The sequence below is a fragment of the Gastrolobium bilobum genome, unplaced genomic scaffold, assembly GCF_033153095.1.
Source record: "Gastrolobium bilobum isolate Gb01-03AN ecotype WA unplaced genomic scaffold, APGP_CSIRO_Gbil_v1 utg11336, whole genome shotgun sequence".
Classification (NCBI taxonomy): domain Eukaryota; kingdom Viridiplantae; phylum Streptophyta; class Magnoliopsida; order Fabales; family Fabaceae; genus Gastrolobium; species Gastrolobium bilobum.
The window spans coordinates 414,264-427,853 of NW_026898076.1; the positions used below are offsets into that span (position 1 = coordinate 414,264).

A 13,590-nucleotide genomic window follows, 5' to 3' on the forward strand; every position below is an offset into this window, starting at 1 on the left:
ATGAGATACATATATATTTTTTTATTGCTTTTGTTGTGGGTGTGAACCATTCTAGGGGTATAGGGTATGGGAAGATTCAAATTGACTCGGGATGGGGGTAATAAGTGTACATACAGTCAAAAATTGTAGTAGAATTGAATTGAACATACATTTTTGGTTGGAGAAATCAAAAAAGAGATGGTTTACCTATTGAGCAAGAAAGAAAAGTTCCCCTAGGGGGACCCCACTCTCAGTCTGTCCCTCACTCCCTCCCTCTCTCTCTCTCTCTCTCTCTCTGTGTGTGTGTGTCTCTCAGTAATGTGTATTCAAACTAGTGTTTTTTCACTTTTTCAGTGAGTCAGCCATAAAAAGAAGAGAAAAGCAAAGAAAGAAACAGGTGGGTGTTTTGTTGGTTCATGTTCCCCCCTTTATCAATGTATAAACCAAGTTTGAAAAAGCAGAATAACGATCATACGGTGTGTTATGGTATGTTCCTTTTGCTTCTTTTGAACAATACCGAGAACAAGAAACAAACAAAACGCCAAAACAATCACGTCAATGGGGAAACGGTAGGGCATCCGAATGCTATTTATGCATGTTATGCCTAGTCATTTTAATAATGAGAAAAATGATGGAACTTGACATAAAAAGTCTCCCCTAATAACCCCACCCTGTATTCCAATTGTAAGGACGTAAGGTGTGAGAATGTGAAATGAGGTTTCTTTACCCATACAATCTGTATTACTCATTTAATTTTTTTCATAAATTATTTATTAATTTAATATGAAAAGATAAATATTTGAAAAATACGGGTTCAAATCATAAATTATCTCCGTATATGATTTGTGATGCACAAGGATTGTGCAACTTGAATGTATATTGTCTAATGAAATGATGTGCGATTTAAACGTGTATATTTTTTTATACACATTTTATTTATATTAATTAGTAAATAATTTATAAAAGAAATTAAACTAGTGAAATATTTCTGATTATGCATTATCTTGAAGAAAAAAAAGCTGTGAAATAGGATCCCAACAAAGAATTAAAAAATAAGGTGTTAAATAATTATTAATCTTTGTATAACTGTGGTCTTTTCATATGATTATATTATTATTTTTTAATACAAAAGCATCCATTTATGTGATGCTTAAATGACATGGTCAAATGAAGAGGAGAACGAGAACAGCGTATTTGTCTTACCAAACGGAGCCTAATGCAAGTGTGTGTTGTTGCCTGCTGTGATTTGGCAGTTTTAGAGCGTGATCGTGTCCTGTCTTCCGACACTGAGCACTGTCAGTGAAACATCCAAATTGAAATAGTGATTATACTGAATCTGCCATTGCCTAGTTGGGTATCTCTTGGTCTTCTCTATTTCTTCTAGAAAACACCAGATTTGATTCACATTTCATATTGATTGCTTATAATATTTGGTCGATGATTTTTTTTCTTCTTTGATAATTTACCATTATAAAGTAATTCTAATATTGGACAATTTAAACTATAAGTACGCATTCTCGCATTCAAATTCATTTGAAAATTTGTTGGAGGGAGTTAAAAATGTTATTCTTCTTTATATTCCAAATAGTGGATTCCACCACGTGTAATATGATTGTACTAGCACTATATATATATATATATATTTATTTGATATGCCTTGCTGGACGCTGACTACATCTTCAAATTGAATCCCATTTCTTCAGAGCATAATTTTTATTCTCAATGGACAACAATGACTAGATTAATTAGTTAATCTTCAACATGGGTCGCGCTGCTATATGTGAGGCAGGTACCTATATTGCTTTAAGTTATTATTTCATATGTCAGGAAACCGATTTGCTCAGGTCACTAAATCAACCACCGAGCAGTGGCAACCTAGTTGATTGTAGAATAACACAATTGATGGATGAAAAGCTTTTTCCGTGAATTTTTAATGTTGGTAGTAAAGTAGTGGTTCATGTCAGTATACAAATTATTCTGAACCACATGAATGATATCGCTTTAGGAATCCAATGAAGAATATGAATCTTCAATAATAATTATGTGTGGCATGTCTTATTTGTATCTTCAATAATAATTATGTATGACATGTCTTATTTGTATCTTCAATAATAATTATGTATGACATGTCTTATTTGTATGACTAGTCTCCACTCTCCAGCATCCTCTAGGAATTTTATCCTCTAGGAATTTTTTATAAGACATGCTTGGGCCCGCGCATGCATGTGGTACTGTAACACATTTCTATCATTAATTTATTTGTGTAAATTGCATTAAAAGATTTGTCAAAATAGCATTTATATGAAGTTATATTCTACTTAAATTTTTGTCTTTAACTAATTCTTAACTAATCTCATGAACTTTTTGTAAATTCAAATTAGCATTTCAATATAAAATTTTAAAAAAAATAGTATGAAGTTCACCAAAAAAATAAATAAAAATAGTATGAAAAAGATATAACTCTTTAGAGTATGTTTGGTGCCTTTTTTTTAAGTTAAAATTTACTTCAAAGGTAAAGCTAAAATAAATAAATTTAAAAATAAAACTAAAAGCTATTTAATGATTATATAAAAAAATTATCTTAAAAATTATTTAAAAGTTCAAATTAAAAATAAGCTGATATAATTTTTCAAAAAAAAATTTCCTAAATTTTTTTGGCTTTTGATTCTTTTTTATTATAAATAATATTTTTTTTATTATAAGAATTTTAATAAAAATTTATTTGACCTAATTTCTGTCTATAAAGAAAAAAAGTAATAAAAAAAAAATCTCAAAAAGGCAACCGTTGATTTATATTAGGGTTTTCAAAAAAAAAAAATATATGTTTGGTAAAAGGGAAATATATTAAGGTTTTCAAAACAAAAGAAAAAGAGATTTATATTAGGCGATTAGTTTGGTATAATGGTGGGGGAATAACATGTTACTCTCTATCTTAACCAATGATTTTCGTCCATCTAACGGTTGTAGTTTAGAAAATTATACTAATTAATTAATTAATTATACTACAAATGATAACCATTGATTTTCATCCATCAACGGTTGAGATAAAAAATAAGACTTATAGAGTCAAAAGAACTCCCCTGTATGTATGTGTGTATATATATATATATATATATATATATATATATATATATATATGGATTTCCAACTTCTCATTTCAAAGGAGAAGAATTTTCTGCAGCAACAAAAACAATTATGTCTTACCGGTAAGACATAGTTGTAATATTAAAGTTATTTTTTCTCTCTCTGCCACGTCAACCGACAACCTTCTGAGGAGAGAGAAAAAATAGCTTTTAAAATTACAATTATATCTTACTGGTAAGACATAGTTATTTTTAGTTGTTACAATAAATCTCTTCTTGTTTGAAAGGAGAAGTACATTTCTTTTTATATATATATATGGGAAAAATAGTTGTTCTGTCGTAGGAAAATTATCTTCTCCTACTAGTGAGAGATTGATTTTCGTGCCAACATTTCATTTTTTTTAAAAATCAAGCCTGGCCCATTTGAGTGTATATACCGCAAAAAGTTCTCTTCTCATGTGACAGAAGAGAATACACCCCCTATATATACATGGTTCGTTCTTTTCTCATTTGTAGGACACCAAATGTCTCTTTCATCAAACACAAATCAAATGTGGGTCCCACATTTTAAAAAATTTGTCTGGCACAGAAAACGATCTCTGTGCAAGAAAAAATATGCTTTTTGTTGCAAGAGAGCATGATTTCCCATACACACACACACATATATATATATTAAAGATTAATTATTTATCATGTTACTTGACCGTCTTGTCACCCAAAACTACGTCGTTTATCTCCTACACACATAAAAATATGTGGGGGCCATGTGAAGAGAAACGAAAAATAAAGAAAACATGGGCCTCACACATTTTATGTAAGTGTAGGAGATACAGTTTATCTCTTACCACATGAGAAAAACTATTTCATATATATGTATATATATAGGGATAAGATTCTTTGACACTAGTGTCAAACTTATAACTTTGACATCCAATCTTAGCCGTTGATTTTCACCAATCGACGGTTATGATTTATTGGGAATTACTAATTAGTAAATAAGTTTGACTTAAATTTACAAAAAATAAAATAAAATAAGTTTGACTTAATAAAGTATAATCGTCAGATTGGCGGAAATCAATGGCTAAGATTTGGTTTCAAGCTTTTTAGTTTGACACTAGTGTCAAAAGATCTTGCCATATATATATAAGTAAAAAGTTTTAAGAAAATTAAATAATTTTTTAATAAATTTAAAATTGAAAAATAGTTTAATATTTTAAATTAGGAAAAAATGTTTGTCCTTTTTTTATACATAAAAATATTTATCCTTTTAAAGAATGACTGTTTTAGTTAAAACTAGTATTTTTAATTTTATTTAAAATTAAATTAAAAATATTCACTTTTTCTCCCATTATTTCTTTTGTGTATCTCTTTTTCTCACTTAAAATAACACAATTATAGATTACCAAAAAAATAAAATAACACAATTCTATGTAAAGGACAAATACAAAATCCTTTAAATTAATTAAAAAATAACTTCTAAAAAATAATTAAGAAATATATCATAAAAAATATATTTTAAGAAAACTTATTCAAATACATTCTGTAGGTCATAATGGACAGTCCTAGCAATAGGTAGATTTATTAAAATGGGCGCACAGGTATGTGGTCTTTCATAGGCTCCGCTCCATAGTCCAATAATCCCCCATGGCCCCATCTATACAACTCTTTCTGGGCCTGATCCAAAATGATTACGACTGAAGAATCACTGTTAAAATAGCCATACGACAATCGCAATGTAAATGTAAATAATTATTTATATTATTTTTGCACATGATAACGTAATAATTTATGTTTTTAATTTTATCCAATGAAAAACTAAACTAGATTTGTAGTTTATTAAGAATTATTTTATACATAATTTTTTTAAAATAAAATTGAATGTATAAAGAATTAAAAATAAAAAAAATTGAATTTCCTTGTAACCTCTAAAAAAAAAAAAATAAAAAAAATAGAATTAAAACTGTGAAAAAGGTTGGACATAAATAAGGTCTGGTCAACCCACTGGTGGCATTTCGATGATATTATTTGCTTTAATAGTCAGTTACCATAAAAGGCATTTTAATATAAATTAAGATAAGAATAGATTCAGTATTGGATCTGTAAAATTGATGTGTACATCATACACTTTCAATTTTTGAAAATTTTATTTTTTATTTTTTCCTTTCCTTTTGCAGGATTGAAGGGAGACTTAAAATGGGCTACAACCCTATCCTATTGTTATTTCATATTTTATACGATGACATTATACTTTTAATTTTAGTAATTTATATTTAATAACTTTCATTAATTAGAAATATGAGTTGAATCAATGATTAAAATTAAATATAAAATCTTATATTTTTACACGATGTAAATTGATTCAGGCTTATGATTGATAATATTCCTTCCCCGTCTAATTTGTCAATCCTTGGAGACAAAAAACAAAAAAAAGTGATCGAATTCTGACCTGTGAAAGACAAAAGGAAAGCACAGAGAGACAAGATTTGAGGGAGTGTTTATGGAACAGACACGTAACGCAATCCTCGTATTATCATATTATGTGATGTGGGGTGTGGGAACTACATCGTGTACGTGTCTGTTGCCTGATCTCCACTTAACCACGTTGTTACCTTCAATGCCATATTCAATGAAGCCAAAAATGAAACACCAAAGAGCAATCATCTATTCTAAACTTCAATATTTTAAAACGGAACACACAATAATTAATACTTTTCTCATCATCGATAGCAAGATAAAATATTTTATTTTAGATCCCTTAAATATGCTGTTAGGGGTTGGGGTTCAATTCCTGATAATGTATATGAACAAAAAAATTGTTGGTACAGATAAAATTCAATTTAATAATTTTTACGTCTCAAAAGAATTAATCTGACTATTCGGATATGATATTTATAGGAAACTCAAAAAAAAAAAAAAAAAAAAACTTTAAAAAGGACCGTTGATTAGGCCGTTTTATAAGGCCAATTCTCCGTTTTATTTTGATATTTTTTTTGTGGTATTCAATTTAAGTATGCATTCATGTAAACCTAATCATTAAAGTAACATTCGAGAGTGGGACAGATTGCCGTTTGTCGTGATATTTTACAACTCAAAATATGGCATTTAATAAGGAATATAATTTATATGATAATTGTTCAAGACAGATTAATCAAAATTCACACTTGACAGTTCCACATGGAAACATATATTTTAAAGAGAAGTAATATTAATAAAAATAAAGATAGGAGATGTTGACCCAACCACCGAAATGGAATGAATGAAATGAAAGGTGGTTGTGAATGTGGAGAGCCTTAAAAACTCCGACCTCATAAATTTCGCGGGCACTATAGCTAGTGAGAACCAAAAGAACACAAAAAGAATAGCACAATCCCCAGTGTCTTTTGTGGCTGCACAGCACTTTTTGTCTATTGCACAAAACAAGAACCAAACCAGATATATATATATATATATATATGAGGCAGGATCCTTTGACACCGGTGTCAAAGAAAAAGTTTGACACCTTATCTGGGAACCGTTAGATTAAAAAAAATCAACGCTTCTGATTTGTAAACATGTGACACCATTGATTTTTTTTAATCTAACGGTTCCCAGATGAGGTGTCAAACTTTTTCTTTGACACCGGTGTTAAAAGGACTCCTGCCTCTATATATATATATATATATATATATATATATATATATATATATATATATATATATATATATATATATATACACTAGTAAAATGTACTAGGTGCTAGCTTGTTACATATAGAGATACATGTAGATGTAGTTGAGGTTGTCGTGTCTTATTTTTGCATTCGTATTGGGTGGAAAACAGAGTGATGGTTTGTGAGGAATCTCCATTATTGGAGACTGCCCCATCCTCGGAGCTTCTCGAAATCGTCGCGTCTGCTGATTCATCTCCTTCCACTGACGAATCTAGCTTTCGTGAACTCGACGATGCATTCCTGCAGGTTTATCACTCTCACTCTCTCCTTCACTCTTATTTTCTTACTTTGGTGGTTGTTTCTTCTTCCGATTTTGTAATCCATCAAATTGTTTTTGCTTTTAGAATCTGCTTGTGTTGTTTGATTGGGGGTTAGTCTGAGCTGGATGCTGGAAGAAGATTTTTTATTTTATTTTTCCTTTTCCTGTTACTACTGTAGATCGGCAAAAAGCCTTGTGACATTTTTCTTACTTGAAAAATTGGATTAACTCTATTCTAATATGCATTAAATTTATATTGCATCTTGTTTTCCTTCTTATCAACTTTTAGCTCTACGATGCTTATGCATGTTGTTGTATCCAATTCCTTCAAAACCGGGTGGGGAAATGAAGAGATTTTGTTTGTTTTGTATTCTCTTAAATTTTATTAATACTTAATGCAATTCGTTTCGTTTTGAACCGGTAAGTTATATGACTATATAAAAATGTATGCAAAGAATTTGGTTTGTGAGAAAATGAAAAGTTGAGCTGATATGTAACGGTGCTTCTCTTGCTGTTCATGCTTGACAAATTTTGTGAAATATCAGTAATTATAGCTACATGATCCTGGTAGAGAATTTGTGAGAGGAGATAACTTCTTGTTTCACAAATTATCCATGCTTTCTTTTTTTTTTAAAAATAAAATAAAATAATTTCTTATCAATGAAGGAGCTTTCTATTCTTCTATTTGAAAGTTGAGCATGACTGCAAACTTTCATCTTTGAAACCATGTGAAGTTAGAGGTTGAATGAACTTGTTGATTATGCGTCTAACAAATAAATATAAGCAGATATAGAAGTTGCGTGAGAAACACATCTAGTATTAATCACTTGAGTATCGGAATTGTTTTTCATCCTCTAGCTGCGAGACATGAACCATGATTCTCTAGTTCACACTTCGTCTTTATCTTTTTTTATTTCATTATTTATTCTTGCTCTTTATGTTATAGGTTGTTTTCTTTCCCCTTTCCTTGTTACTAATTTCAAGATGATATATCATTTGTTCATTATAGCTATTTTGTTTTCCAATTTACAGACTCAAACGAGAATTTGGCTAGGAGAAGTATTGCAGATAAGATTAGAGGAGCAACTAATTATATCAGAACTACTTGCTGATGGAGAATTGCTGTACGTATCTGGTTTTTACTTTTTATGTATATACTTGATAGATAACATGTGTGATTCACGGTCTTGTTAAATAAGCAATGCATATGCTAAATTATTATTATGAAATTGAATAATTTGGTTTCAACATTTTTAATTTTATAATCATTACTATTAATGTGTTAAGGTTGAGATGCTTTGAAAATTAATCCAGAGTTCGGGTGCGAGTCTAAGAATTACGGTACTTATGCCCTCCCCAGATGGTGTTGGTGGGATTCGAACCGAGGTCCTCTCTCACCACTCAAATCCCCATGCTACCAACTGAGCCACCACACTTGGGTATTAAAAGCTAATATTAATCATACATATAATGTTTAAAACCAAATGAGATGATTTTTTTGATTCGGTTTAAATAATGAAAATTAGTAATTTTGAGGATAAAATCAGGGGAATTTGAGAAAGAAAATTAATCAATAACTAACACGTGATTGTCACCACTTTCATGGAAAGTAGTGGGAAATGGATGTCACAATTCACTGCTACCACCAGCATGTGGTGTGTTTTTTTATAGTAGATATGTAGTGTGTTTTTACTTATTTTATTAATATTTATATATTAAGGTTGAGATATTTTGAAAATTAATTCATGATGTATTTTGTATATATTTAGTCTATCAAAGGCTAATACTAAACATACAAATAACGTTAATAGGAAACATATTAGATCATTTTCTTCATTTAGTTAATTTTGAATAGTAAATAATTTAAATTGATAATATTGTGAATAAAGCTCCATCAAAATCAGGAAATTGGAGGGAAAACATTAATAACTAAACATGTATCATTGTCAATACTTCCATGTACAGTGTTATAAATTATTATTATTATTATTATTGTGTTGGTGTATAATTGAATTTCCCTTCTTAACTTTTGCCCATAAGAAAAATCACATCGTTACTTTAAAGAACAATACTTTTGAAAATTCATCTGGTTTGAGAAATGGCTGTTAAAAACTTAACATCGATCAGTGAGTGAAAATCATTATGCTATAGTTCTATTCTATATAGAATTTCTGATGATATAGGCAATTCCTAAATATTATGATTTATTCAAGCTAATCTACAGCAAGACTCCAATCAATTCCTCGTGAAAGACTTTGACTTCAACAGAATAGAAATTAAAGAGTGTACTTTTACTTTGTCTCTTTTATATGGGAATTAAAGGGTGGCACTACTTGCTTGTTTTGATTATAATTTAACTCCAAGAAGCTTACAGAAGCATTTTTTGAAACCCAAATACAATTTTATTGATTTTTAGGTTTCAAGTGTCAAAAGTGGTGTGGAAATTGCTGTTAGCAAAGCATATGGAGCTAAGGCATATAAAAGTATACAAAAGCCAGCCATTTGCTTCTAAGAAGACAGGCGGGAGATATAGGCCTTATTCTAATGTTGATTCATTTCTGAAGGTAACTTAATTTGATTATATTACATACCTCTTCCTTTTCACAAATTAAGGGAATAATTGTTATATTTTCCTTACTTTTAGCTTGTGAGAGAATATAGTTTGAATACTTTTTGAAGTGATCGCACGGATTCAGTGACACTTTATACCAGGCAACTGATATTATTGACCAAACCAAGAGAGAAGTAAAATTTAAAGTTTTCATTATTGTTCTGAAACCAGTAACTGTCCTTGATATTTGATTTAAATTCAGTGCAATGTGGTTGTATGGAGAATGGTAATGGCTTTTGTAACGTGGAGCATGTTCCCTGAGGCTTATTTGCATCTTTGGGGGTGGCAAATTTACAAATTTTTGTGTCCAAATTGAAGCACAGTTCCGTGGGTGTTTATAGAGTTGAAGTTTTGTTCAACCATTCATTAGTTCTTCCTTTCCCTGTCAAGTAAGTTTGGAAGCTGAATTCTAGGATGTTTTGTTTTTCCTTTGTTTTGTATTGTTTTGTTTTCTTGTGTAATTGAGTTCCATCTCCTTGATGTTTTCTCTATATGTTGTGCTGAAACTGACTTGTTTGAAATAGTAGATAAGTCTCTTGATGTAAGCATAAGAATACAAGAAAGACAAACTCTGAAACCTCATTTTATTTATTTATATTTGCAACTTTTGAATGGTGTAAACATACATCAATAACTGGATATCTTAGTAATCTCAATATCTTTTAATATGTAGATTTGCAAGATCTTGGGATTGACTGGCGTTGACCTCTTCTCTCCATCAGATGCAGTTGAGAGAAGAAATACTCGTAGAGTTTGCATGTGTATACGCTCATTCTCCAAAAAATCAAGGTCTATGAATATAAATGTAAGGAAGTCTCAAAATTCCCTATAATCTTGATTTACTTGCCCTTATTTTTTTTCTCTCTCTAAATAATGGTTTTTGCTAATGTAAGAAAGCGGTGACAGGTTCCAGATTTTGATATCGTGACTTGCATGGTAGCCATGCCCAAGGATTTGGTGGGATGCATCCGCAGAAACATAGAGCTGTCTCACAGCATCCTTGCAGATTCTTCTAATTATTACTCACAGAAGCATGCGAGAGGAAAATCTAGACAGGTATGTCTTTGATGTCACTAATCAGTTAAAATAAAACATTTAGTTACAAAGCCAACGGGTATGTAACAAAATTGGCAACGGCCTAATTCTTTTTGAACTTGTGTATGATGATGATGTCTGAGGTTAGATTCCCCACCAAGCCAACCCACCCCCCCACAAACCCCCCAATAGGCATCTATGTGAATGTCATGGACTGTACTTTGTGCTTCTACCAAATCATTTTGCTTCTTGTATCTCTAAAGCATGATACTTCTGTAGGGTTACTCAGTTACAGGCTCCACCAGAGACTACAAGACATACTCAGACCAATCTGATGACACAAAAATCAAGCATCCAGTACAATTTGATGATTTGGATGATTATACATCAGAGATAAACTACAATATACCATCTTCAGTGGTTGAAGGTGTTTTCATGCCAGACGATTTAGATCAAGTGGATATTCAAGAGAGAAATGAAAATTCTAATGATGAGTTTGATTTGTCATATTCACTGGAATCATTGCAATATCATTGCTCTCAGGATATAGAGCATGATTGTAAGCTGAGTTGGTCATCATCTCCTTGCGAGAATTTATATATTGACTTTATTGGTACGACATCTAATTTAGATACTAGCGACGAACGAGTCCAAGAAAGTAGGATTATGGACTTTGATTGCTTTGAGCATGTGTTGTTAAGAAATAATGCTTCTATCAGTGGGACTCCTACGAATGACAAAACACCAGTTACAAGAGATGCTAGCTCGCATGCAAAAGATAGAAAGGAACTTCATTTGTTTCATGAAGAAAATAGTACACCAAATGTCCATCAAAGTGCTAGCTCTCATGGTTCGAACCCAACCCCACTGACTATTCGCAATGGTAGATGTTTTGAAATTGGTGATAATACGGAGGTTCTGCAAGTAGCTGGCATGAGGTGTTTGTCAAAGGTAGCATTGAACTTGGGAGATCAATTTGATGCAGAGAACAATCTCCAGAACATTCAGTCTTTTGAATTACATAATGTTAAGAGTTATCAATGGGACATGATTAAAGAAGAATATGAATCTCAAGACATAATGAAATGTAAGGAAATGGCATATGGTATCACTTGTAATGCAAGACATTCATATTTTGTAAAGAAATTTGATGAAGCTGAGCTTTCATCATATTCTCCTGATTGTTACTTTCGCAATACTAATTCTTCAGATAGAGCTGTACCTCACAGCAATGACATTAGCTCAACTATACTGAAAAAGTTTATGACATATGAAGACAGGGAGTCTCAAGTTGATTTGAAGTGCTTGGATAATGCTAGTTGCAACCAATCTGAGGAGTTTCTGTCCTGTCACTCTTATTATTTGCCCGAGTTTTGTAAATGGGATCGGAAAGGAAAATGTGCTATGACATCACATGGAGCTAAAGATAACCAAAGTTCCTCATGTTTTTTGGAGAATGGCTCACCTGCGGAAACTACACCTTGTAAACAAAAAGCGTTTGAAGTCTTGACGTCCAAGGTTATTTTGTCTGGTGTACCAAATGAAGAAGATTTACTTAATGCAGCTGTTATTAAGTTGGGAACTGATAGTAAAGAGCTAAAAAATGATCGTCTGGCTCTTGCATCAAATGCTCCACGTGTAGATGACAGTGAAAAATGTCCCACTCTTGGTGATGATGTTAATGATTTCAGTGGCAAAGGTGGCACAACTCAAGACATGGTAGACGGCAGTCAGAAAGTGCTAGATATGATAACCAATAATGTTGTAGTTCCTGCCAATAGTGATGAAGATGTATCTCGCACTGGATTCTGCATATCAAATCGAAGCTCAAAAATTGAATGCAATGATGGTCATCAAGCATGTCCATACGACAAGGACCCTGTTTACCATTCAGAACATACTTGTTTGGTGCATGTTAAAGTAAGTTGTCCTGATCCTTTCTCAGGCATGCTTATATTAATTCATTTTCGTATGCAAATTGAGTCTGTCTTGCAATTTTGTTATGTAGGAGGAAATAAAACCAGAAGATGAGAGCGTGCACTCCTTAGAAAATTTAGTTGAAACAGAAGAGAGGGATATAGAAATACCAAAAGGAAAACCCCAAAAGAAGCTACTACTAAGATCAGTCGTTGGTGGTGCAGCTGCTGTTGGTTTGTTATTCATGTTTCTGCACCTAAGGTTTGTGTTTGACCCCCTTTTTTTAGGCTGAGGTAGTGCTGATTCTGGTAGTCCATTGATTTGACATTTTTGTCCTTTGTTTGATAGGAGGAATGGCGGAGAAAAAGCTGCACAACCAAGTAAGGCATCTAGTCATAAAGGCAAAGAGAAGATTCAGAAATATTCACCTCGGAAAGTAAAGAGGATAAGTACAACAAAAGGGGTATATTCAGCTGAAAAGCTCAAGTTAAAGTGATTAGGATTTCGGTCTATTATATATACATATAACTATAAAGGTGAAAAAAAAAAAATACTAGTGGTTAAATCTCTCAGATGGTCAAGAAACTCCTCCTGTAATTACAATTTTTCCACGCGAGGCAACAGACATAAACTTCATATTTATGAGCTTGAGTGCTTGAGGGATGTAATGGCAAATTCTAGATACTACTTGGTAAGCTCGTACAATTATGAAAGTAAGTTTCATATTAATATTGGGGTAGGATATTGTAACAACCAAGTTGGGTTACTACCCAATAATTGCACCGTTAGATTAGTTTTTTGATCCGACGGTCCTGATTTGATCCTTATATACTCTCTCTTCCCCCTTATCTCTCTTCCCCTTCTCTCTCTAACTATAAAATCTGTCGCTGCTGCTGCTCATCACCAACGCTGCTTCCCATCGCCGACGCCACGCAGCTGCCCATCACCACTGTCGCGCCGCCGCACTCTATCGCCGCTGCCACTGCCCCTACGTGGT

The 13,590-nt window shown here is 32.0% G+C and overlaps 1 protein-coding gene across 3 annotated transcripts; it reads left to right on the forward strand.

Annotated features, from left to right (window-relative positions):
* The first annotated feature begins 6,806 nt into the window (after window positions 1-6,806).
* Window positions 6,807-13,327, forward strand: LOC133312655 (uncharacterized). 3 transcript variants are annotated; one of them, XM_061513892.1, is made up of 8 exons: window positions 6,807-7,017; window positions 8,063-8,154; window positions 9,447-9,594; window positions 10,315-10,446; window positions 10,548-10,697; window positions 10,956-12,596; window positions 12,685-12,854; window positions 12,942-13,327. In XM_061513892.1, the coding sequence occupies exons 1-8, from the start codon at window positions 6,886-6,888 to the stop codon at window positions 13,087-13,089; spliced, it is 2,613 nt and encodes an 870-aa protein (XP_061369876.1). In that variant the 5' UTR covers window positions 6,807-6,885; the 3' UTR covers window positions 13,090-13,327. The 3 variants fall into 3 exon arrangements, with proteins under 3 accessions (XP_061369876.1, XP_061369878.1, XP_061369877.1); XM_061513894.1 differs by lacking the exons at window positions 6,807-7,017; window positions 8,063-8,154 and adding an exon at window positions 9,844-10,030 and having other exon boundaries at window positions 9,466-9,594; XM_061513893.1 differs by lacking the exons at window positions 6,807-7,017; window positions 8,063-8,154; window positions 9,447-9,594 and adding an exon at window positions 9,614-10,030.
* Window positions 13,328-13,590: the final 263 nt, after the last annotated feature.